Source organism: Dermochelys coriacea, chromosome 1, assembly GCF_009764565.3.
Source record: "Dermochelys coriacea isolate rDerCor1 chromosome 1, rDerCor1.pri.v4, whole genome shotgun sequence".
In the NCBI taxonomy this organism is placed as follows: Eukaryota; Metazoa; Chordata; order Testudines; family Dermochelyidae; genus Dermochelys; species Dermochelys coriacea.
This window is the reverse complement of record NC_050068.2, coordinates 340,207,986-340,234,257: the sequence shown is the minus strand read 5'-3', so window position 1 is coordinate 340,234,257 and position 26,272 is coordinate 340,207,986. Positions and strand designations below refer to the sequence as shown.

The 26,272-nt window shown below is 40.3% G+C and overlaps 1 protein-coding gene across 5 annotated transcripts in view; it reads right to left on the bottom strand.

Annotated features, from left to right (window-relative positions):
• Window positions 1-26,272, bottom strand: part of USP6NL (USP6 N-terminal like) — a 230,798-nt gene that overhangs the window by 8,918 nt on the left and 195,608 nt on the right. For all 5 annotated transcript variants that reach the window (XM_038397301.2, XM_038397294.2, XM_043498623.1 and 2 more), the window contains 3 exons: window positions 18,179-18,244; window positions 17,990-18,089; window positions 11,617-11,769 (listed from right to left, as the gene is read on the bottom strand). In XM_038397301.2, coding sequence (XP_038253229.1) covers window positions 11,617-11,769; window positions 17,990-18,089; window positions 18,179-18,244 — 319 coding nt within the window. The remainder of the gene's footprint in view (window positions 1-11,616; window positions 11,770-17,989; window positions 18,090-18,178; window positions 18,245-26,272) is intronic.

The window sequence follows — 26,272 nt, the reverse complement described above, 5'->3', positions numbered from 1 at the left end:
AGGTTCCTGGGTTAGTGGTTCTGTTGTGTGGTAATTCTTCAACAAAAGAAGTTCAAAACCAGACTCCAACAAGAGACTGCTGAATTGGAATTAATTTGCAAACTGGATACAATTAACTTAGGCTTGAATAAAGACTGGGAGTGGATGGGTCATTACACAAAGTAAAACTATTTCTCATGTTTATTCCCCTACCCCTTCCCCCACCCCCGCTGTTCCTCAGACGTTCTTGCCAACTGCTGGAAATGGCCCACCTTGATTATCACTAAAAAAGGTTTTTTCCCCCCCCACTCTTCTGCTGGTAATAGCTCATCTTACCTGATCACTCTCTTTACAGTGTGTATGGTAACACCTATTTTTTTATGTTCTCTTTGTATATAAATCTCCCCACTGTATTTTCCACTGAATGCATCCGATGAAGTGAGCTGTAGCTCACGAAAACTTATGCTCAAATAAATTTGTTAGTCTCTAAAGGTGCCACAAGTCCTCCTTTTCTTTTTGCGGATACAGACTAACATGGCTGCTACTCTGAAACCAATTACTATAATGATGTAATTTTAACACAGATAATTTAATGTGCTTGTATGTAATAAACGTCGTCTTAAGAAAAAATGGTCCTCCTTTGTCAATAATGTCTTCCATGCTTGAAATGTAACTATTCAATCTATTTTTAAACAAAAAATAATTTCATTCATATTTAAATATGCATTCCAGTGTTCTTCCAGTACCTACATCGATGCTTTCTGTATTTGCATATACACATTTAAAAGCATCAACTGTTTTCCTTTCTCTTACAGTCTTGAAGAAAGTCACAGAGCAGATTGGAATCCTTTGATATGTGCTTGGTTGAACAATAAGTTTTTGTTTTTTTAAATTTGACACACTTAAGATCTCTTAATTACCTTTAAGCTTTCATAAAACCCAAGCGAGACTATTGGAGACATTTTTTATTGAATATACATTGCTTTGAAGATTATTTTCTGTAATCTTTCTCGCATAGTTCACAGTAACAGAGTGCATTAGCATTGGTGTGTGTGGTTTATATGATGTATGCAATAACCTGAATTATAGTTATAAAAAGGATGTCAGAACAACCCTACACAGTAATATTAGTTATGGAACACTGTTGTGAAGCTGTTAAACTTTAGAATGAATTCTAAGACCAGAGTAACAGCCAAAATGTTCCAAGCCTACAACTGTTCTTTAGAAAGATACAACCGTGGGCACTCTAGTAATGTGATACCAGGCTTTAGCTTTCTATGATTTGATGATACTGGAGTTTAGAGTCTGCATAGAAAACAAAAGATAAGATATAGGATGAAAAAAGACACCGCTTTACATCTTCATCATAAAGCCTCCATACAACACAAATTAATTTAGCCTCACACTCATACATCGAAAGTCTTGTCTGGATCAGTCAATAAGCATTTGCAGGCCACCCTTTAGATACAGCCATTTTATTAAACTCTGTTAGCTGTGCTCAGTTTCCCTAACAGGCGAAGCAGGAAAACACATACCTGAACCCCAGGGTCAGTCATGCTCAGATTAACACTCACTAAGGTTTGCCCACCTCTTACCATAACACAACCAGGACTAAAGACATCATCAAAAGTGATGGGGTAGTGGCATGGTCCACTAACAAGAATCTTGCAGCATAAAGGCATATTACAAACCACTGCCACCTCCTTAAAAAAAAAAAAAGCACTTTGTTTTAAGCTATAAAATGTGTTTAATTCCTACTAGAAATCAACAAACAATCATTCTTGGGGGCTATCAACTGCATTAAATGCCAAAAATAATTTATTGCCCTTGAAAACAATAAGAGCTCTTAAATTAACCTAAAATTAAAGAAAATGAAATCCTTTGAGGCACATGAAATAAAAACAGGAAGAATAATTTGCACAGCCATCACCATGCATATTAATGCAAATATATAGGGCTCAAACTCACAAAGAAAGCATGCAAATCATGTACATGAATGTTGTGTAAAAGCCAGAGATAAAATACCAGGAGACACTTGGGGGGTAGTAGCGAACAGGAAGACCACGATGTCGGGTGCTGGTAGGAACAGAGGAAAAAGAAAAACAGGTTCACATCCTCACCTCTAAAAAAAGCAAAATGAGAAAAAAAATAAAAATAAATACCCAGAGTGAAAGAGCAAGCAAATAACTATAGAAACAGAGAGAGAGTGCGCAAGCCCCTCTGTTGAGGAAAAAGTATGCAAATAAAACATCTCATGACTTGTCACAATAACATGCCAAATATTCCCTTGCAAGTTCTGCATCATGTTCCACCACACTTCAGCCTAAAGCTTCACCTGCAGCCTCAGGCATGCTTTTACCTTGACCCCTTCAACAGCAATTTTTAAGCTCAATTGCTAAGAGTCCCCAGATCTGAACACCTAAGAATTAGCAACAGAGTGTTCTCAGTGTTGCTGCCTTAACTGGAATTTGTTTCCACCACTGGTCCAAAGATTGAGTTTATGAACATTCAAGGCACACTCACTTGTTTGACTGCAGGGCACATTTTTATCGTGTTAACAGTAGTTTCTGGGCTGGGTATTTTTATATAGTTTACAAAGGTTAACAAATCTTCTCTTTAAGATGCATTTGCACCAAAAGATAATATTAATAGGGAAACTGAAAAAAACAGAAAATATGAAGTGGAAACTATCAGCCGGTGGCTGTTTTGGTAGTAATAATTATCATTATTATTGCCCAAACGTGCTGGTTTTGTTTTCTGTAGCTTTCTGGGCAACTGGATTTTTCTTAGCCTGCCACTATTAGATGCATAGCGAGGTGTGAAATTGTATTCTTCTTCCTCCTCCTCCCCTTTAACATACCAAGAAACTAAACAAAAGGTTTAATTATTGGGCCTTCCTCAAAAGGAATCTGATAGAAACTCTGCATGAGAAACTATAGACAGGACCGGCTCTAGGCACCAGCAAAGCAAGCACGTTCTTGGGGTGGCACATTTCCAGGGGTGGCATATTCATAGGCATTGACTTTACCCTGCTCCGGTGGGTGCTCCCCCCCCCCCCGTCCACCAGGGAAGGAGGGAGGAGAAGCGGAGCAGAGGTGAGTTTGGGTGGGGGGGCGGGGGGCGGAGCTGCCAGTGGGAGCAGAGCACCCACCAATTTTTCCCCAGGGGTGCTCCAGTCCTAGAGCACCCATGGAGTTGGCGCCTATGGGCACATTTCCGGGGTAGCACATTTCCAGGTGCGGCATTCCAGCCAAAAAGGGGGGTGGCCAAACATTTTTTTTGCTTGGGGCAGCAAAAAACCTAGAGCTGGCCCTGACTACAGAGTTGATACAGTGCCATTTTTTTGTGGAAGCATGTAATGATTTGCTTGTCCTGTGACTAAAGTTAGGGAGTCCATTCAGCATCAGTACCAAAAACCAGAGAGAGCAGCAAAAACGGAGGAAAACAATACGACTATTCCTAAAATGATCTGAAATTAGAGTCACATTAAAAGGGTTTTTATTCTACTGATTTACTCTTGATCTAAAAAGTCTCTGTCACCACCCAGTGGAAATCAATCCCAACTACAAGACTTTACAGATGAATTGCTTCAGTAGGCACTAACAGCTTCTTGTATTGAATAACAGACATATAATTGGAGTAAAGTGCTTTAAGTGCTCTCTCCGGTGAATAACAGTCTAGTCCTTAATTTCAGCACAAGCATATACACACTTTGTTCTAATATAGTTTTCAAGCATGGTAAAGGGTCAGAAAAATTATTCAGTTAAAATGACATCTTGGTATTTTGTGTTTATTTAGCATCAGTGACTTTCTCCATCTTATTTGCTCCATTTACAAGTCCAAACGGACTTTTTAAAATGTTACTGATTGTACCAGAAGTTCAAGTTGCTATCAGAAAGTCAGGCTACCTTCTTGCTCCTCAAAATGCCATCATCAACAAAAGGGGATTCTGGAGTTATAACTTGGATGGCAATTTTGATGGAGCATGAGGCAGACGAGAATATACAGTTTGCTTTTCTGTAACTATATTAGGTTTGCAGTGCCGATGGTAGCAAAAACTCACTTTATAAACATTTTTATTTAGAATAAAAATAATGCCATTCATTAATAATGCTTAACAGACTTACAGGGTAGTTTTGTGTCAAAGCAAGTTGACTTTTTTATAGTCATTTTCTAGTTATAGTCACATTATATTTTATACCACTAATTCTTACACTGCTTGAGAAAAAGTCTAGTTTGCACTGAAAGATTCAGTTCAAAAAAACTGTGACCCACCACCAGCTGCATCATAATTTAATTTACAGTGATATAAAAATGTGCAAGCTAAAGAGGTCAAGCAATAAAAGATTTCTAAATAGTGCAGAAGCAATATATAAAATTGCTGGAAATATCACCATTCCATGCCCTACTATTCTTTTAAACATCAGAAAATACACATTAGACAAGCACTAGAAAAATTATAAGAAACACATGATAGAAATGTATTTTGGTTTAGCTGGTTAATAAATAAGGCTGGAGCCTTAATAAATTAGTTGGTTAATAAATAAAGTGCAATACAAAAATAAAAAAATAGCTACGTTTGTTTTCTCCAAACATATAAGTGAAAAATCCCCAATTCCTCTGAAACAAAAAACAATAAAAGATACATAGCATTAGAAATAGTAAATCAGGCAGAGTTTCATAATTTTGTTGCCTTATGAGTGTCGTAAGATGCATTTCACTGTCTAACATTTACGGCTAATGGCATACATCCTTTGGCAGATTATCACTAAAATATTATATACATGGCTGCAGAATTAATAGAAAAATATGAAACTGAAAAACAAAACTTGTGAAAAACATGATATTCAAACTTCCCACTAATTTTTCTGCACACAGAAAAGCCAGAAATGAGGGTGCAACTGAGGCAGCCAAACTTTAAAGCAAGGGTTACTACAAACACAGAGTGTAAAATGACAGATTCTAGGTTGGAATTTGACAGAAATAGTGGCTATATAAAAGTGAAGCAGTGCCTACTAGATGACCTCAGGAGAAATTCTCAGCTACTGTAAATTGGTGTAGCTCCATTGAAGGCTTTACAGACATGAAGAAATGTGAGATTTGGGTCACAGGATGATTTCTGAGGCCACTTTTGTGCTTTGTGGATCACAATATGGATGGTAGGTTGCCGCAAGAGCGGACTTTAGGGTCTTCAAATTTTGAATTCTGACCTGACTGACTTGTTCAGGAACTTTAGATTCAGGATCCAGTTTCCACCGAACTGCCTAAGGTCTATAGAGAAGGTGGAGGCTGGCTTCTTGGAAGCACATTGATTTTTGTTACTGGTTCTGTGACTAATTGAGAATAGGTGGGAAGTTATTCCCATAATTTAGGAGAATTTCAAAGTATTTTTTGAAACTGGGCAAGTAAAGAATCTGTGTTGCGGAGTTTTTTTGTTTTTTTTTAACTCAGTGGCATAACGCAATGAGTTACTTCCATTACCCATTGATCTACGGAGCAAAGTACCCACAGAGCAACACCCTGTTCCAAAAGGGTCCATCAGGAGGATGGAGACTGGAGTCTTGCAGACTTAGGGGTAGTGTGCATTAGCAGATTTCAGAAGTTGTTCCATGGCCGTGTACCCCTCACTGCATTGCAATGGCCCCAGGCGATGTTATTTTCTCTTCCGCTAAGACTGTTTGAGGGGATGCAGAGGAGAAATCTCAGAAGGGTTGCTTGCCTCTACGTGAGCATTTGTAGTCCTCCTCCTGGTGGCTTGATGAAAGGAGGGGCTTGAAACTATGAGGCATCTTCTGAAGCACTCCACATTCCTAAAGCTTCCATCAGGTTAGCAGAGGCCATCCTGCACAGACTGACTCAAGAGGATTCTGCCAGATATGCAATCTGCTCTATGAACAATATTCCTGGCTTTGGTGTTTGACATTTCAGTGGAGTTTATGCTTTATGGCTAGCTCCATGGCAACTAACTTGATTGTGATCTCATTGTGCTCCTGGAACTTGGATGTTCACACTAAGTATTTAATGGCTTCATCTCAACACACATAGGCAAACCATTTAAACAAACAAACAAACCCCAAATATTTTTAACGTTTTTCTGCCTCTTCACCCCCCTGCCCTTCTTCTGAAGAAAGGGAGCTCTTTGGTTCTGAGTTTAAAGCCACACAAGAAGAAACCAAGGGAATGCAGTTCCAGGAGGAAACTTGCATTACTTTAAGTGCTGGGCAAAGTTAATACCTCTTTTGATATCTGACCACAGCCTGCCCTAACAGGGTGTCTGGATTTTCCTGTACTAACAGAGACTGACAGATGGAGAATTCTGCTGAGCTTAATTAGCTCTCTGCTATTTTTGGATGACTGATACTGATGCAGTCTGATGAAGGCTATAGTTTTATGTTCTTTTTAAATGGTTTTTGGTTCATAGCAATTAAAGATGTTAAATTTGCTCTGTGCAAGAATATAAGAAAGGAAGTAGTATTTCTCTCCAATTTTAGTTGAGGAAAAAAAAATAAAACAAACATTTTTTTCCCCTAGACTCTAATGGATGCTTACATGCCCAGACTAGCTTTTCTATGCATTGCTACATGGCATATAGTAATTTGACAAGTTTATGTAAAAAATAAATAAATAAATAAATAAAAAGGCTAAAGATCATGCAAGTAGCAGAATCAGACAGACATGGTTTGAGCAAGGTTAAATGTCAAGAGAATGCAGAGAGCCTGTAGAAAAATATTATTGCCTGAAGACAGTGATTAGAAAAACCAAAATGAACATCAGAGTGAAGAAAAATCAAAGGCTTGTGAAATTCATATGAAGAACAAATGAGGCATCAGACTTACTCAGCTAAGGATAACAAGAGACAAATCTGCTAGATTTCTGAGGATTAGGATAAAGGTATTTTATATTTATTTTGTTAAAAAAGTGAGTAATATTTCCACTCACCCCAAACAAAAATATACCACACATACAGAGAATTTCCCAGGCTACTAAGGCAGAAATAAAAGAAAATCAAAGTCTCCTCCCCCACCATCCAGCAATAAAACACAGTTAGCTTTGTTTGCAGTGATCTTACCTAAGTAGCAGCTCACCCCATGTTAAAAAATAGTTATTTTTTTCACATCCGTGGTACTTTGGCTACCCAAAAGTAAGAGCAAAAGAAATTCTGAAAACAAACGATTATTGGCTCAAGAGTCGCACCTTTTAACAAACAACATCTGCATTGCATCCAATGAAGTGAGCTGTAGCTCACGAAAGCTTATGCTCTAATAAATTTGTTAGTCTCTAAGGTGCCACAAGTACTCCTTTTCTTTTTACGGATACAGACTAACATGGCTGCTACTCTGAAGATCTGCATTGTCTACTGTGGAGTATGACTTGTATTCCAACTAATTTCCTCATGGTAGAGATACATGCCCTGTACCTCCATGGGTTATCATTCCTCAGAGATATTTACTCCTAAATAGCAAGCCCCCCCTTCCTTTGTGATACATCAAACACTCAAATACACGCATATCCAGTGCACACCTCACTCCCTTAAAGAATATGCCGGCTCCCTTCCCAAGGGAGACCTAGGATTGGACACTTGTCCTATTTCACTACCATTGGTGAGAACTTGGTATAAATCCAATCCTCCTTTCTGCTTTAAAGTGACACTCCAGGATGAGTGGGCAGCAGCAAGGCCTGAACCAGGGACCTCTGGATGTAAAAGGAAGAGCCCCTACTGCCTGACCTAAAGAATCCAGCTTCTGCAGACAAAGGCTGTAGCCCTGTATATGGACTAGCCCCTAGAAGGGGGTTAGAGCAACATTGTATAAACGTGGGTTACACACTGAAGAGAAGTATGATTTCTATCATGAGAAGAAACAGCATAGGGCGGTCTCCCTCAGTCCGACACCTCTCCTTCGGAAGAAGGAAACCAAGTGGAAAGTGCTTTCACACTTTTACTCCCACCGGAGCATACATCTGATTGGGAAACTTCTCTTAATCTCTTTCTCCTTTCAACGGGAATCTGAAAAATGGGGAGAGAAGGCCTATCTAACCTGATTCTTACTTCAAGATGAGGGAGGGAAGCAAGAGACAATGAACAGCAGTGTGTGCATATTTCCTCTATGCTACAAACCCAGGCTCATTCAAGCAGGCTGGGAGGGATGGGGCAGGGGAGGAGAGAATAATAGGGTTCCCAAAGGGGAGGAATTGAGATCTCCAAAGCAGGGGACTCTCACACTTCTGTCAGATGCTCCATGGCTTTGACAGAGGCACCTCAGAGCTGAAGAGCTGTGCGTAGTCCAGCAGAGCAAATAACATACTTGACAGGCTCCCTATCCCAGGAATACTGGATGTGCTGAAACTATTAGGTAAGGACGGACCCTATAAGTCACTGCCTAGTTAGCTCACTCAACTGTCCCATCTCATTTGTTGATGGAGAACTAGAGTCCCCCATCCCATCTCCCTGATGCACCAGGATGAGATGAGTTGTGGGGGAAAACAAGTCCCCATTCTCTACCAGTACCCAATCATCCCTTTTCCAGCAGAGCTTCCTCTGCCTCATCAGAGTCCTGAGGATGCCAGGGTAGAGAGACACATACCAAGATGTTCCAGTTCTCCAAGCCTCCCTTGTCCACACTATTCCCTCTGATCATTCTCTCCCCAGATCTCCGCCTCAGACATCTCCAGCTACTTCCATATTCCTGTACGCCTCAGGGGAAGTCAGAGTGGGTTCCTGACTCTCTAATATAGAACCATAGAATCGCAGGAGTGGAGGAGACCTTGAGAGGTCATCTAGTCCAGACCCCTGCACTTACGGCAGGACTAAGTATTATCTAGACCATCCCAGGTTTGTCTAACTTGCTTTTAAACATCTCCAATGATGGAGATTCCACAACCTCCCTGGGCAATTTATTCCAATGCTTGACCACCCTGGCAATTAGGAAGTTTTTCCTAATGTCCAACCTTACCGCCCTTGTTGCTTATCCTATTAATTGTCCTATTAAAACCCTTGGAAATTCTCATTAAGAAAAACTTCATTGAGTTTCCCATCCCCCCCAAAATAAACCCTAAAGAGCAAGGAAATGCCAAGTTAGGGGACATCTCTTAACACTCATACTCCATATTTCCACTGACAGTAAAAATTCTGCACTTCACAACAACTCTTCTGCTTCCAACAAATAAAGAAACACTAGATATTGATCTTCCTCACAGGATAATGTAAAAACCCATACTTTCCCCACAAATACATAACACACCACACACTTGAATGAGGCACTGGTCCAGTGGAAAAAACAGCGTAAGATCATGTAACTAAAAACTGTATCATAATGCACAGGCAAGTGCAAAGGCCAAATTAATGTTGCTCAGGTACCTTTATTCTGGAATTTCTTAAATTTTGATAGGTTGACTTTATAATGTTATTTTAGCTTAGTTTTGAGTGTGTAATTCCTAGGTTTTTAAAAAAGAAAACTGGCATTATGTTGCACCATGTTGACACGACCTGGGTCACCAGCAGTTTTGAACCTTAAGATCCACCATACAGACCACTACCACTTGAGTTAATGGAATAACTCACAGCAGTAGTTTGCTGTCATCTTCTGAATTGACCAGCACAAGAAGAGGATGAAAGATGCTTGGTCAGTGGGTTTCACAGATATTTGGTGACAGCAGAGGAATGGTGAGACTAAGAAATCAAGGGTTCCATTTCTGGATCTGGAGAGGAGTGCGTTCTAGTGGTCACAGACCTTTCTTCCCATTTCTCCTGTGGTTCCTCATCAGATATGTCCTCCTTCCCCTTCACCTCCTTCCATTTGCCCCACTACTTTCCAGTCCCAGATTCCTTGCCCACCCAGTCCCATTCTCCCCCCGGCTCTCAGCCCCAGTCTCCTTGCCCAGCTAGCCCCAGCTGCCTTCCTCGTCATCCTCCAGTCCCAGTCTCCCACCCCCCACCCCACAAGCTTCTTGTCACAAGCTACAAGTCTGGCTCTTATCCCCTCTGCATTCGAGTCAGGCAGCTTCTTTCTCCAAGCTGCCTGGGTGTCAGCAGGAGGAACACAGGAGAGAGAGACGCTCCCACCTTCTAGTGCCCAGAACCAGCCTATACTGGGGTAAGTAGCACTGCATGTTATTAAGGCAGCCCAACCCTTTCCATGATAAGCAACAGAAGGCAGGGTCTTATAACTTTACCCAACTTCAACCATTTCGGCTGAAATTCTCCATGTTGGGTATCTTCCTCCGGCTGAATTTTTGTGGAGAATTTCAGCTAAAACAGTTCAGTATCTGAGACCAAATGTAGGGAAAAATACATTTTGCAATGTTAAAAAAAATTCTGGTGACTGTCTTTGGAAAGCTCTAGCTTTCAGACTGCACTTGTGCCATTGTTACTGAGCAACTAAGTGTGCCCCATCTCAAGGCTGGAGGTGCGAAGCCAGACTTTTCCATAATTGCAGCTGCCAGCTGCTCTGGGCTGTGGTGGGGTTGGCACTGGAACTGAGGTGGGAAGCCTGTTTCTCCTGTGCTCACAATGACCCCTCTTGCTGGCATCCAGGCAATGTGGAGCAAGAAGCCTGACTCAAATGCAGAGGGGACAACAACCAGACTGCATGGGAGAAGTAGACTGAACAAATAGGTGGGAGGGGGAAAATGCATGAGGACATTAATAATTCTGTTTTTGGAGCACACTTGAATAGGGTGCACTAAATGAAGTCTAGGGCCACAAAATGAACAAGGATAAAAAATAATGAGTGAGCATGTAATTAAAGACTATATCACAATGCATATGCAGGAGGCCAAATTAATGTTGTCCGAGCAACCTTAATTCTGGCATTTCCTATTTTTGAGTGCTTGACTTTGCAACCTTAATAATATTCTTTTAACATATTTTGTGTATAATAAAATTGTATTATTTATAGCTATAAAGAGCTGTAAATAATCATAAGATAATTTGATATTTTTAAAGATGGAATTTTTTTTTTGTTTTTTTTAAGGTGAAAGAATATCTACGTAGAAAGGAGTGCTCCATTACGCAATTCATACATATTGCTTAAAGTAAAAAACACCCCTTTCCTTCTTCTACAGAACAGAGAGACAAAGTTTCTGAGGGAAAGGAGGAGATGAATCAGTTCAAGATCTAGGAAGTCTTACTAGCTAGAAGGCATTCAAAGGGTGTTTTTGACTAAAAGGAGGATTTTTTTGTTCTGGTTATATTTCGGGGGAATAGCAGTTCTGTGCAGTTGTTAATCTATAAAACAATCTAGAACCTTGGACCGAAATCTGTTGGCTTGAAAAGTAAGCATCCCCTGATTTTTATCTTCTTGCTTATAAACATCTCCATTTTAAAAGTTCAACTTAATAAAGTTAATTCAACTCAGTTACCTGAACCTCGGAAGTTTAAGTGTTTTGCATATAAATGCAATTAAGTGCTAACTTTTTTTTTTTTTAAATGTAGCAGGCTCACGATTCAAGGAGACATTTTTGTTTTGTGAACCTAAAAGTCATTCATATACCATAACCACTTTGTAGTGACGAGGAAACAATGTATTCATGGATGTTAATGACAGGCAATTAACACTTTACAAGTGGGCAACTATATACTTAAATTTGTTCAAAAAGTTCTTAAGGTACAGATCAGTATGTGTGGTGGAAGTTTCTTACCAGCTGCTGGTAGATCCACCTTTGCTCGTTTCAGTTCAGACATCGAATTTTGGAGCTGCTCTATTACAAAGTCATCTTCTAAGAAGAAATCCTTCGATAGAGTCTCCTGAAGAAATTCCACAAGTTCTTCCATTTGTAATTTCAGCAGATGTTCTAGATCGGAACAAGAACATTATTGTGGACAAATACGTTTTTATGATAAAAATCCAAAGAAAAAGTCTACTAGAGAGTTGAAATGCCTTTACAGATTCTTTTAACAATTTTGCAAATGGAATGAAACACATCTAACTAATTAAACAGAAAAAAAATCACAGGCAGTTATTTTATACTAGACATTTACTAAGCATGCTATAAAACACACTCACTCATTACCCCTCTAAATATTTTCTCTCTTTTTTGTACCCATATATTTCTCTCTCGGTCAGTGTTTGAAACTTTAAAACTAAGGTCCCCTTCAGAAAAATGAAACTAATCACACATCCCTAAAATTCCGATATGAGACATTAAAATCTACAGATTTTTTTTCATTTATATATCTTTCATCTCCTGCCCCCCACCTTGGGAAATGGTTCATAATAATACTTATCCTCCTTTTAAAATGCTTTGAAGAGCAGTGAAAATTTAAGACATTTAAGTTGCCCTCATCTGCAAATGAGTCAGTACTCTTTGAAATGACTGTGGTAGTTTAGAGCAAGAGAGACTGTTTCAGGCTCTCTGCAGATTCAGGTATGTATTGCTGCATCAGTTACATTCAGGTCATATTTTGAAGCTTCATTCTGCAGTCATAACAGCTAAACACCAACTTTTTCTTTTATATATATATAAAAAACAATTCTACTCTTAAAAGTTTTATCAGCATAGCTTTGTCAGGTAAGGGGGATGATTTTTATTATGACAAAAGACTGGCAAAAGACCTTCTGTAGAAGCAGTTATACTGGCAAAAAAATGCTTTTTTTCTGGTATCGCTTATTTTGCTCACCGAATCAGAATAAGCTGCATCAGCAGACACACTCTTTAGACAGTATAAATGAATCTACACTAGGACGGTTTTGCCTGTGTAGCTATAAAAACAAAACTTTTAAGCACAGACAAGACTGAAAGCTGAGACTCTGGAGAACAAATGAGAGGTTTGATCATGATGCCTCTTCTCTGCCTCCCAATGTGGTCCATTCGTTGGTGCCTCCCCCATCTTTCCTTCAGAAAACATTGCTCAAAAGATATGTCTACACAGCAACTACACACCCATGGCTGGCTCGGGTTGTGGGACAGTTTCATTGCTGTGTAGATTTCTGGGCTTCGGCTGGAGACTGGGCTCTGGGAGCCTGTGAGGTAGGAGAGTCCCAGAGCTCAGTCTCCCACCTGAGCCTGCAAGTCTACACAGCCTCACAGCTGGAGTCCAATGAACCTGAGTCAGCTACCATGAGCCAGACGCAGGGGTTTTTTTTTGTTTTGTTTATTTTTGTTTTTTTTTTTTTTTTGCTATGTAGACATACTCCAAGAGTTCTCGATATTTTTACGCAGTGAGGTGCTATACTGAACATGTTTAAAAGGCCAGTGTTAAGGTAAAAAACCTGCAAATTATCACTATTGCTTCTCGGAGGCTTGAGACTGAACACTCTTCCCTTAAAACAAACAAAATCAAACCAAAAAAAGGGGGGTGGGACAAGAATTATATTGGTTTTGTTTTCAAATAAAGAGGAAGACTCAAATCTGATTCCTACCATTACTTGTTCTTAAGATTCTTGAACACTCTAAGAATTATAATAATTATAAACATTCATCTTCAAAACTTTTTATGAACAAACTAATAAGCAGCTCCTGAGAGAGAGAGTGATGCAGCATCCCCATAGTTAAATTCGGTAAATTACTCAGCGAGATTAAAATATTAATTCTGCAAACTCCTCCACATGGACCTCTGCACTCTCATGGAGCCCTGGAGACTTCTTTGATGGACCCATATAACTTATTTAAGGCCACAAAAGAAGGCAGCATTGAAACCACGACTAGGGGTAAAATTTTCAGAAGCATCTAAGTGACTTAGGAGCCCAAAACCCACTTTCAAAAGTGACATATGCACTTAGGAGCCTAAGTCTGATTTAAAGTCAATGAGGCTTGGACTCCTAAGTCATTTCAGAAAATGGGACATGGATGCTTTTGAAAATTTTACTCTGGCAATATGATGTTCAGGCTCCTAAATCATATGCTCAGATCATTAGACCAACTCTCTCTCAAAAAAAGCTGCAATACGTACAGTCCTTGATTGTTTGCTTTTAGATTTCAGAACTCCAGTTCAGGTGTTGGCTCCCCTGCTCCCAATATATACTAATAAAAAAATCTACAGCAACCTTATTACTTTTAGGTGTTGGTGATTATTAGTATTTAAAGGGTTTACTCATCAAAATTTAAAGATTTAACTCATGTCTGTATTTCTTCTTTCTACAAAGTATATGTGAAACAAAAGCTAATAGGAGTACAATTTCAAACTATGCCTGTGGACTGAAATAAACTTATTGCACGTTGGTAAGGTATTGTGGTAATGTCCCGAAACCCCAGTCAGGATCAGGTCTCCATTGTGCTGAGCACTACACAGATACAGAAATGGTACATTTCTCTAGATAGGGATGTCCATCTAAGTAATCAAAGAGTTATCACCATGTAGTAAACCTCGGTATTTTGTTTTATATAGCACCTTTTGCCAACAATCTCAATCCACTTGAATAAATTATTGTCCTCATTTAACATATGATAAAACTGCACTCTATGAAAGTAGTATCTTGTCAAAGGTCAAAAAGCAATTCAGTGGGAAGTGGGGTCCAAAACCAGATTTCCTAATTTGAGATCCTCCTGCTCTAATCATTGAACAACACTTGTTTTTACTAGAGACAAAACTGTTCTAAAATGCTTCTGTAGATTTTGAAATACAGACTCGGAAGGTGAACTTAAGACTAAGGGCAGCTCTACACGAGAAATTTACATCGGTCCTGCTGTAGTGTATCTGGTGAAGACCCTTTAAGCTGACGAGAGAGCGCTCTTCATTTGGCTTAATAATACACCTCCATGGGAAAGCCTCTCCTGCTGACATAGCGCTGTCTACACTGGGGCTTAGGTCAGTACAACTAAACACACCCCTGAGCAACATAGTTGCACCTAAGTAATTTTGTACTGTGGACTAGGGCTAAATCTTTCAAAACTGTTAACTTTTCCTTCCAAAAGCAAAGTGCTTTATAAATTAGAGAAACAAGGTGGGTAAGGTAACATCTTTTATTGGACTTTTATTGGTGAGAAAGACAAGTTTTTGAGCTCACAGAACTCATGTTCAGGTCTGGGAAACTAACACAGAATATCACTGCTAAATATAAGGAGAAACAGATTGTTTAGCATAAGTAGTTACATATTTCACTGGACCATTCAAGGCCCATTAACACCCCTCCAATCAGAGGGAGGAAAGAAAGGGAGGTGGGGGGGGGGGGAGCAGCAGGAATGGGGATTACTAGGGGTTACAGATTGTTGTAATAATCCATAAATCCAGTGTCTCTATTCAGTCCATGATTTTTAGTGTCTAGCAAAGCCTCTCTCACCAATAAAAGTTGGTCCAATAAAAGATATTACTTCTCCCACCATGTGTCTCTAATATCCTGCACCAACACGACAACAATTACACAGCATACTAGAATATAAATGAGAGCAGAAGTTTAAAAAATGAGTCAGCAATGTTTTCAAGGCAGTATAGCGTGCATATAATGCTGTAAAATATATCGGAGTCTGACTGTGGAGATTTGTCCAAAACCATGTTCTGGCTGTACCTTTTTGATATCACACTCAGCATCATATAGTTAGGACCTCATAAATGAAAATCAAAAGAAATACCTATGGTATTACATATACACACAAAGTACATAAAAATTACTTTAAAGAACATGAAGGTTGCAAAGTCAAGCACTCAAAAGTTAGGACAGATGGTGCTCAATTAATGAGCAGTGATTCAATATTTTATTTTACCCTCATTGGTCAATGTGTGGCCCCATGCCTTATTTACTGCACAATATTTAAACCCTGTGCTTAAGACAATAATTAATTTAATCATGGGCTTTTCTAGGGTACTCATCACTATAATATCTGAGAGCTTCACAAATATGAATATATATTTCACAATACCCTTGTGAGATAAGAGGGTATTATACCCATTTTACTGATGAGGAACTGAGGCCAAGAGAGATGAGGTCAAAAGCCTGCTGGTTTTGGCTGCTCAATGTGAGATACCTGGGACCTGATTAATAGTACTTTATACGTTCAAAGCAGAGCTCCCACTCACTTCAGTTGCAACTGTAAGTGCTCAGCAATTCTGTAAATCAGACCCCAGATCTTAAGTCAGGCATCCAGAAAATGAGGTCACAATTAATAGGTACTTGAGGAAAGTTTAAGTGACTTGTCCAGCATCACATGGATACTCTGTGTCAGAGGGAGGGATAAAATCCATTTCTCCAGGGCTGCATTCAACTGCCTTAACCATAAGACCATGTATTCTTTCCCTGCAATCTCTTACTTCATTCCCTACACACTTTTCAAACTTCTGAAACCAACGACACAGAGGTCTTGCAAACAAGTCTTGTTCACTACAAAACCCTGATTCATCCCCAAATCTGATCCATCCTGTGCACTGCATGAGACAGGTGTCCTGTAGAAAAAATGGTATGTGATCCTGTAATTGAAGACTGTATCATAATGCACATGCACACAAAGGGGCCAAAAATTAATATGGCACAGGGCAATTTTCAATCTGGAATTTCCTAATTTGACTTTGCAATCTTAATAGTGTTCTTTTTATGGTAGTTGTGTGTGTAATTTTCCTAGTTTTTAAAAAAATGAAACTGAAATTAACCCTAATTTAATCATGTGGGATCATATTAACACCCATATTGCTTATGTGCAGGGTTTGAACCTGTATATCCACCACACAGATCTTTGCCACTTGAGCTAATGGAGTAACAAAGTAGTAGTAGGTTGTTGTTATCCTCTGTGTGGACCAGCACTAGAGGAGGATGGGACACTGACATATTTCAAACACTTTCAAAGATATTTGTTGACATCAGAGGAATTACACCTGTGACACATCAAGGCATGTATCTATGCCATGCGAAGAGTCCTAGACCACTGTAGTATCAGAAGTAACTCAATCACCATCCTTATTCTACAGCTAATTTACATGCAAAGATTTAATTGGTTGTATGAGGGAGACTGGCTTTTAGTGCACTTCCCTCGTGGCTGAAGGTACCATGTCTTAGATGTTGTCTCTCTCAGTGCATCAACAGCACAGTAATGAACAACCTGTTTTAGCTTATTGTCATATTAACCTATGATGAGTAACTGCACACAGCTAGGAAACTAACATGTTGGTTTGCTTTAGGAAGGCAACTGGGGGTGGAGGGGAGAGAATCTGTTTCAGCTATGAATTTTTTCTAAAACTACGTTTCACACAATTGTTTTCTGCTGCTTACAATAAGGGGAGTTTAATACCTTATATAACAGCCAGAAACACAGAAAGACTGCCTATATACCAGATTTTTATGTAGCCATTGCACTAAGTCTACAAGCCAAGAAACAGAGTTAAAGAAAAATTATACAGGTGATTATTTTAGCAGCTGGTAAGGAAAAGAGAAGCAGTATCTACCACAGAGTGGCATTAAGTATAGATGGTCCACCAAAGAGTAGAATTAGGCTTGGATGCATCATGTCATCCCCCATGCCAGCTAAAGGAAAAAGCTTCTGGAAAATTATAGTAGGGAAAAAGCAAAAAACAGGAAAGGGCCAAACTTGAGACTCTTAACCCTCTTTTGATCTAGCAAAACACTGCATTAAAGGATTACCAGAACCCAAGTAACTACAATGCTTATTCCCACAATTTTCTAGAGGCTGTGTCATTTACTGAGTAAATACAATTGAAATCCCTTTTTACTATTGTTCAACTGTATAATAATGAGTAATTTACTCTACCAAATAAGACATTTCTTCTCCTGAAAGTCACTTAAGATTTCCCGGCACAATTACCCAAGATATCAGATAATTAGCTTTTCAAGTCCTGCCATGCAATTGAACAATATTCTTTGTCAGTTCCTTGCAGAACAGTAATTCCAGCATCAGCTATATAGCATGATCTAGAAGATTGTTAATTTGTGGGCATCACAGTCACACTGTGCTGTGATGAAAGATTATGCAATCACAAAGGAGAGATCAAAACAGGAGAAAAAAACATTTGCAAATATATTTTTAACAATAAAAGCCAAATAGAGGAAATGACTATTTTTAAAAAACAACAGACTACTTAAAAACTAGTCAAATCTTTGTTTAGCATTTAAGTTTTTGAGAGATCTCTTACTTCTATGTAGTTTCAGAATTGTGTAAGACATAGCAGTGAGAACTCGCTCTCCTTCAAGTATGTAGATATCCCATATCCTGAGAGTTAATGTAAAGGGAGTCTGCAATGACAGAATCAGCCAGAAATGTCAAAACACCTTACCCCAACATATGACTAAAAATAGAAATACAAAAATATACAGATACTTACACGATCAAGGAAACACTGAAAAAACCACTTCATTGTGTAAAAGCTAGTGGAAATCTCCTGGGAGTCCTGTAAAAAGCAACAATTTATAAATACTCTATTAAGAACGCTGCAATGTACTGCCGAGCACATAAAGGCCTCCCACTTTTTAACCTGGAGCAATAGCAAAGTACCTTCAGCCCAAAACTCAAAGTGAGCTGTTAGACTAACTCCTGCCCTAAGACTTGTTCACTGTACAATTGAACTTAGCTGCTACTGCTGTCTGGGCATAGCGTTCAGCCATTCTTCACACAAAAGAATTCTGACTATTTCAAACAACTTCAGTTGCTTCAGTCCAGCTTTCTCTCTCTTGTTTATATTTTTCCTTCATCTCCTTTTTCTGAAGAGAGATGTAGATGTTTGAGGATGAATATTAACAGGTACCCCTGGAAACATTAAGTCTTCCACTTATTGTCAGAACAAGTATAGAAGAGAGTGCATGTTTCTTTCATGTTCTGGAGGAGCCAGAGCTCAGTCTGCAGGCCCATTTAATCTTTACCTTCTCTGCTGACAAGGCTGCTAGCAAGGGTGCCTATTAGTGCTAGATGAGGTGGTGATCTATCCACCAGGAAACAGACTAAGATCATCAATTCATTTCACATAGGACCTCGAATCATTAGAATGATAATGAATTTCACTTCCTATTAACGGGGCTTAGTTTGAACTAGGGGTTTAAGAGATGAAAGGTTTTGTATTCCATTAGTCATCTGCTGTCTTCCCACCATGTACGCAGTTTATATTTCTGCATAGGAAATAATTACTTTCCTTCTAAATAGGAAAAAGCCTGCTATCGCCTGAAATAACTTTCCATATCTTGAGTATCAATACCAGCTAACAGTAACAAGAGACAAAAAGACATGACATGCTTATACTTTTCTGTAATTGTAAAACTACTGCCATTCCTGTCACTTGCATTAGCACTGTAGCATTAGTTACAATGTGAAAGTCTTGAAGACTAGGCTGCTGTTTGACTGGCCAGGCAGCCAAGAAATTAAGTGACACTGAATTTGTCTTCTCTGATGACTATAGGATAGCATAATTTTAAATTAAGCCTCCATGCTTGTCATAGACAGCTATTTCACAGGTTTCGGAAACATAAGTTCTGAATTAATGAGGGACTGACAGTACAAGAGTCAATAGTCATCTGGCATGGTCACAGGCCATACATGTTTTGCCATTCCTTGCTATTCTTCATTGCTCATACAGGTTCAGCAGGGATCATCACAATTTAGTACATAACCAAATTCAGTCTCTTTGTTCAACCTGTGTTACAGCTTTCTCTCTTATCTGAAGGTATATATAATGGAAGTTTCTAAAGAGGTGGAGTATTTGGAAAGATAAAACTACTGATTATTCTCTGGATTCAGGCCTGTGTTAGATCAGTAAAACCAATGGCATAGTTTAGTCTTGCAGTTTTGAGATATAGAGTAGCGACTGGTTAATTTTATGTCCAATGTTATATTATGTTATAGTCGAGACTCTGTAAACCATAACTTCCATTTGAAAATAATTATTCATAGGTACTATTATTGTAAGAAAGATGTGGCATATCCCCTGTGAGAAATTGTGACAATTAACTTCTAAAAGCATATGAAACAATCCTAAAAAATAAAGAATTTATCTATAGGATGAGTCATTAAAACAAATAGGCATGTTTGGGGATTTCCCAGTAAAACAAGGTGAATCAACAGTCTACTACATATAAGAAAATATAGTGGGTCAGGTTCTCAGTTGGTATCAATTGTTGTAGTTCCAATAAAAAAAATCAACACAGCTAAACTGATTTACTCCAGCACATGGCCTGGCATATATAATTCAAAGAAGATCTAGCAGCTTCTAGTAATGTATGTTTATTAAGATTTCATATGTTCCTGTTTGCAACTGGCTGAAAAGTTCCCTCAGAAGGTGAGTACTATTAAGATACTCTAAATAAAGTATGTCTACACTAGAAATACTACTGCAGCTGACACACTGTCGATCTTTCTCAAGAGGTTCTGAGGAAAAACTATTCTTATTAAATATATTATAATGGATATGGGCAATAACATCATATCAGCAGAATGACTGACCACCATGAAGTTTTATTATCTAGTCATATCCTATTGCTCTTATTAAATACTATTTTACTTGTTGGTTTACTTTGATTTATTAAAAGCACCTATTCAAAAACGAAGGACCGAGAGCATAGCAGTGTCCATTATAACCAGTGGCTCTATGCCTGGTAAGCCAAAATCTTCCAAAATTAAAGCAATAAGTAGTTCTGACCTATAGTCCAAAACCTGCATGAACGCTACTGTGAAAACGGAAGCCATAATTTTCATTCCAGAGGCAAGTGAGCTACTGGATCTCTGTTTTCACTACACAGTAGTTTAAAAAAATCGTAAGATATACCCTGTGATTTTGGATTAATCTTTTACTGTAATGAAGAGAACATTTCCAAACTAATATGTCATAGCATGGCCTGAATAAGTTTCAGCATACTGTAAAAAACAACAACATTGATTAGATGTTACTATTAATGTTCAATAGAAACAGATTTTAGTAGTATCTGAGCTAGCTACAGTCATCAGGAAGTTATTCTCGCCATAATGCATGTGTGTTGCATTCCCACTAAAAAGGTTACATGAACATTTCTTATTGTTTGGCTTGAATGTGCTCAACATCGTAATGAAAACAACAAACGCAGTCCCAGCCCAAGGATTTCATAACCGAGAGGTACACAGAGTGTACATTCTATTTCTTATGCCCAAGTTCTGAAAAAATTTCATTCCTCCTATCACAGAGGTTACCCATGTGCAGTAGTTGCAGTTCCTCGAGATGTCCCCCCCATGGGTGCTTCACCTCAGATGTGCCTGCTCCCCTCGAGCCCTTGATCAGAGATTTTTCTAATAGCCGCATCCTTTTTACCCACTTGCATCTCCTATGTATCCTTGTGCTGCACACTGAGGGTATTGAGGATATATAGCCCTCAGTTCCTTCTCCAGCCAAATATCCTAAGAGAACAGTCTGAAGCAGAGGGGAAGGAGGGTGGATAGTGGAGCATGCATTAGGGGACACATCTTGAAGAACTGCAATTTCTGAAGAAGGTGACCTCTTCTTCTTGAGTAGGATCCCTAAGGGTGCTCCACTTCAAGTAGTACTTTGAAGAGGAACCTCTTTTTCTGCCTCTTCTTCATTAGGTGTCCTTATGGATGCTCTACTTTAAGTGACGCCCAAGCAGGATCCCCAGAAGGAGGAGGGAGCTTCAGAATTGAGTCTAGAACTGAAGATAGTACTGCATTACCAAGTGCTCCATAAGATCTGGCGGCACAGCTCAAAGCAGAGTGCTTAGACAATGTATGTGCTGAAGCCCATGTAGCAGCTGTACATATCTTCGATACTGGGATGTACTTGAGTATGCTGTGGATGTTGCTTCTCATCTGGTAGCGTGTGCTATCACCCTTTGGAAGGGTTGAGCAGCAGCTGTATCATAACAGGTAACAATAACAAGAGATCCACTTCAACAGTCTCAGAAGAGAGACTGCAAACCGCTTGCATTTGTCTGCAATAGAAACAACTGCCTAGGTGACTTCCAAAGTGTGTGGTCATATGTAGGTAGAAAGCCAATACCTTTCTAACATCTAAGGTAGGCAAACAGTTCTCCCATTGAGCTGACTGCAGTTTTGGAAAAAAACACTGGTAGATGAATGGACTGCTTAAGATGAAATTCTGATAGTACCGTAGGTAAGAATTTAGGGTGTGGGCGTAAAGAGACCTTGTCCTCAAAGAACACCATAAAGGAGGGATCCGCCATCAAGGCCCCAATTTCTCGGGGCTAATGTGACAGATGCTAAAAAGGACATTTTCATATACAAGTGGAACAGGTTGCCATTGACTTGTATGCAGGTCTCGTGACACATTTAAATACCAGATTGGAGGTCCCAAGTCAGAGCGGGAACTCTAACATGGGGGTAAAGGTTCCCAAATATTTAATAAATCTTGAAGACAGGTTGAGCAAATGGTTCTAGCTAAATATTCACCATCTGAGATGATGGGCTAAAACTTCCTTTTGTTCCTGTGGAAAGTATTCAATAAAAGCCAGTTTATAAAATTTTATTTGGCCATGATTACCTATAGTTTGTGATCTGAAATTGCAGGGTCATCAACGAGTAAGATTTCCATTCAAAAAGGTCTAGTCTCTTTTGGTCCTTGTCATACAGTGTAGACTTGGAGTAGCATTGCTTACCCCATTCATTTATTGCATCTATCACCAGGGAGTTAGGTGTGGAGTGGCAGAACAAAAATTTGGAGTCCTTGGGAAGAAAATAATATTTTTTATTCTCCCATTTACAAGTTGGTGGAATAGCAGGTGGTAGCAGTTGGTGTAGTTGGAATAGTTGGTGGTAGCAGGTCTTTGCCGCACTGTCTTGGCCAGGAGCGCCTCATTAACAGATAACACAACCCTACCAAATGTTGCGGACTTCAAGATTTTAGACCTTGACCTCTTGGAGTAACATTTGAAGAGTGTCAGCTACCTCTTTATAAGGTCCCCAAATTGCCAGAAATTGTCAGCCAGGGACGGTGGTGGAAGCATAATCACCTTATCTGAAACAAGGCCACCACTCAAATAAGACTGAGTGGTGGTATTCTTATTCACCCTAGCCCCCTACTCCTCCTACTTCTGTTGGTGGGCTGGTTGGGGAGAAGACTGCAGAAAAACTGCAGAATGAAACTGCAGAAAAGCCTGAGTGTTTCTGGATTAAGTTTAGAAGCATGAGCAACAAGGGTGATGTCGTTGTGGGAGTCTGCTATAGACCACCGGACCAGGGGGATGAGGTGGACGAGGCTTTCTTCTGGAAACTAATGGAAGTTATTAGATCACAGGCCCTGGTTCTTATGGGAGACTTGAATCACCCTGATATCTGCTGGGAGAGCAATACAATGGTGCACAGACAATCCAGGAAGTTTTTGGAAAGGGTAGGGGACAATTTCCTGGTGCAAGTGTTGGAGGAACCAACTAGGGGCAGAGCTCTTCTTGACCTGCTGCTCACAAACCGGGAAGAATTAGTAGGGGAAGCACAAGTGGATGGGAACCTGGGCGGCAGTGACCATGAGATGATCGAGTTCAGGATCCTGACACAGTGAAGAAAGGAGAGCAGCAGAATACGGACGCTGGATTTCAGAAAAGCAGACTTTGACAACCTCAGGGAACTGATGGGCAGGCTCCCCTGGGAGAACAACATGAGGGGGAAAGGAGTCCATGAGAGCTGGCTGTATTTTAAAGAATCCTTATTGAGGTTACAGGAACAAACCATCCCGATGTGTAGAAAGAATAGTAAATAGGGCAGGTGACCAGCTTGGCTTAACAGTGAAATCCTTGATGATCTTAAACACAAAAAAGAAGCTTACAAGAAGTGGAAGATTGTACAAATGACCAGGGAAGAGTATAAAAATATTGCTCGGGCATGCAGGAGTGAAATCAGGAAGGCCAAATCACACCTGGAGTTGCAGCTAGCAAGAGATGTTAAGAGCAACAAGAAAGATTTCTTCAGGGATGTTAGCAACAAGAAGAAAGTCAAGGAAAGTATGGGCCTCTTACTGAATAAGGGAGGCAACCTAGTGACAGAGGATGTGGAAAAAGCTAATGTACTCAATGCTTTTTTTGCCTCTGTCTTCACGAACAAGGTCAGCTCCTAGACTGCTGCACTGGGCAGCACAGCATGGGGAGGAAGTGACCAGCTCTCTGTGAAGAAGGAAGTGGTTCAGGAGTATTTAGAAAAGCTGGACCAGCACAAGTCCATGGGGCCAGATGCGCTGCATCCGAGAGTGCTAAAGGAGTTGGCTTGCAGGATGTGATTGCAGAGCCACTGGCCATTATCTTTGAAAACTCATGGCAATCGGGGGAGGTCCCGGACAACTGGAAAAAGGCTAATGTAGTGCTCATCTTTAAAAAAGGGAAGAAGGAGTATCTGGGGAACTATAGGCCAGTCAGCCTCACCTCAGTCCCTGGAAAAATCATGGAGCAGGTCCTCAAGGAATCAATTCTGAAGCACTTAGAGGAAAGGAAAGTGATCCAGAACAGTCATCATGGATTCACCAAGAGCAAGGCATCCCTGACTAATCTAATTGCCTTCTATGACGAGATAACTGGCTCTGTGAATGAGGGGAAAGCAGTGGAAGTGTTATTCCTTGACTTTAGCAAAGCTTTTGACACAGTCTCCCACAGTATTCTTGCCAGCAAGTTAAAGAAATATGGGCTCGATGAATGGATTAAGGTGGATAGAAAGCTGGCTAGATTGTCGGGCTCAATGGGTTTCGATCAATGGCTCCATGTCTAGTTAGCAGCTGGTATCAAGTGGAGTGCCCCAAGGGTCAGTCCTGGGGCCGGTTTTGTTCAATATCTTCATTAATGATCTGGAGGATGGTATGGATTGCACCCTCAGCAAGTTTGCAGATGACACTAAACTAGGAGGAAAGGTAGATATGCTGGAGGGTAGGGATAGGATCCATAGGGACCTAGACAAATTAGAGGATTAGGCCAAAAGAAATCTGATGAGGTTCAACAAGGACAAGTGCAGAGTCCTGCACTTAGGACGGAAGAATCCCATGCACCCCTACAGACTAGGAACCGAATGGCTAGGCAGCACCTCTGCAGAAAAGGACCTAGGGGTTACAGTGGACGAGAAGCTGGATATGAGTCAACAGTGTGCCCTTGTTGCCAAGAAGGCCAATGGCATTTTGGGATGTATAAGTAGGGGCATTGCCAGCAGATTGAGGGACGTGGTCATTCCCCTCTATTCGACATCGGTGAGGCCTCAGCTGGAGTACTGTGTCCAGTTTTGGGACCCACACTACAAGAAGGATGTGGAAAAATTGGAAAGCGTCCAGCAGATGCAACAAAAATGATTAGGGGACTGGAACACATGACTTATGAGGAGAGGCTGAGGGAACTGGGATTGTTTAGTCTGCGGAAGAGAAGAATGAGGGGGAATTTGATAGCTGCTTTCAACTACCTGAAAGGGGGTTCCAAAAAGGATGGATCTAGTCTGTTCTCAATGGTAGCAGATGACAGAACGAGGAGTAATGGTCTCAAGTTGCAGTAAGGGAGGTTTAGGTTGGATATTAGGAAAAACTGTTTCACTAGGAGGGTGGTGAAACACTGGAATGCGTTACTTAGGGAGGTGGTGGAATCTCCTTCCTTAGAAGTTTTTTAGGTCAGGCTTGACAAAGCCTGGCTGGGATAATTTAATTGGGGATTGGTCCTGCTTTGAGCAGGGGTTTGGACTGGACGACCTCCTGAGGTCCCTTCCAACCCTGATATTCTATGATTCTATGAAGACTACTGGAAAACTCTAGCCTTCCTATGTGATGGAGTCAGGGGTCTGGCAAACTGCTGCCGATACACAGCCCACAGATCTCAGTATGGCCATTGAGAGGGTTCATATGGGGGAGGGGGTGATATTCATAGTCAGTTCCACCACACTTCTTGTTGTGCACAAGGTTCTTTCTACAAGCGTCAAAGAGCAGATGCATAGGAGAACCCCATACCAAGATAGAAAACACTAACTGGAGGTCTCCTTCATTTTCCTCAATATCCTCTAATGGGGGGTGGGTGGCGGGGAAGGGGGAAGAGAAACAGCAGAAAAGGGTAGGCAGTCCTCTGGTAACAGAGCGCGATGGTAATCCGAAGATTGGGGTTTCGGTACCAAGCAACACTCAGTACCTATGAGCAGCATAGACTCCAGTTTCTCCATCACTGACAACTCACTAGAGTACCTGAATTCCTGCTGTATTGAGTAGATCAGTACTGATGTGGTAGCCAAAGAAGATGGTACTATTGACTGGGAGCGTACTGTACAGGGGCCAATGGTGCCTGGTGCCTTGGTATGCCCAGTACCAACGGTGCAAAACAGAGAGGTACCAATGGCAGAGCTGTGTCAGATGGTACTGGTCTGCAGGAGTGCTTATCCTTGCCCCCCTTGTCCCTCGTAGACAGTGATGGGGCCCTGTCAGAGCTATGGTCTTCTTTAGAGATCTGGGACTTTCCAGCCTCGCCAGTACTGGAGGAAGTGTTATGAG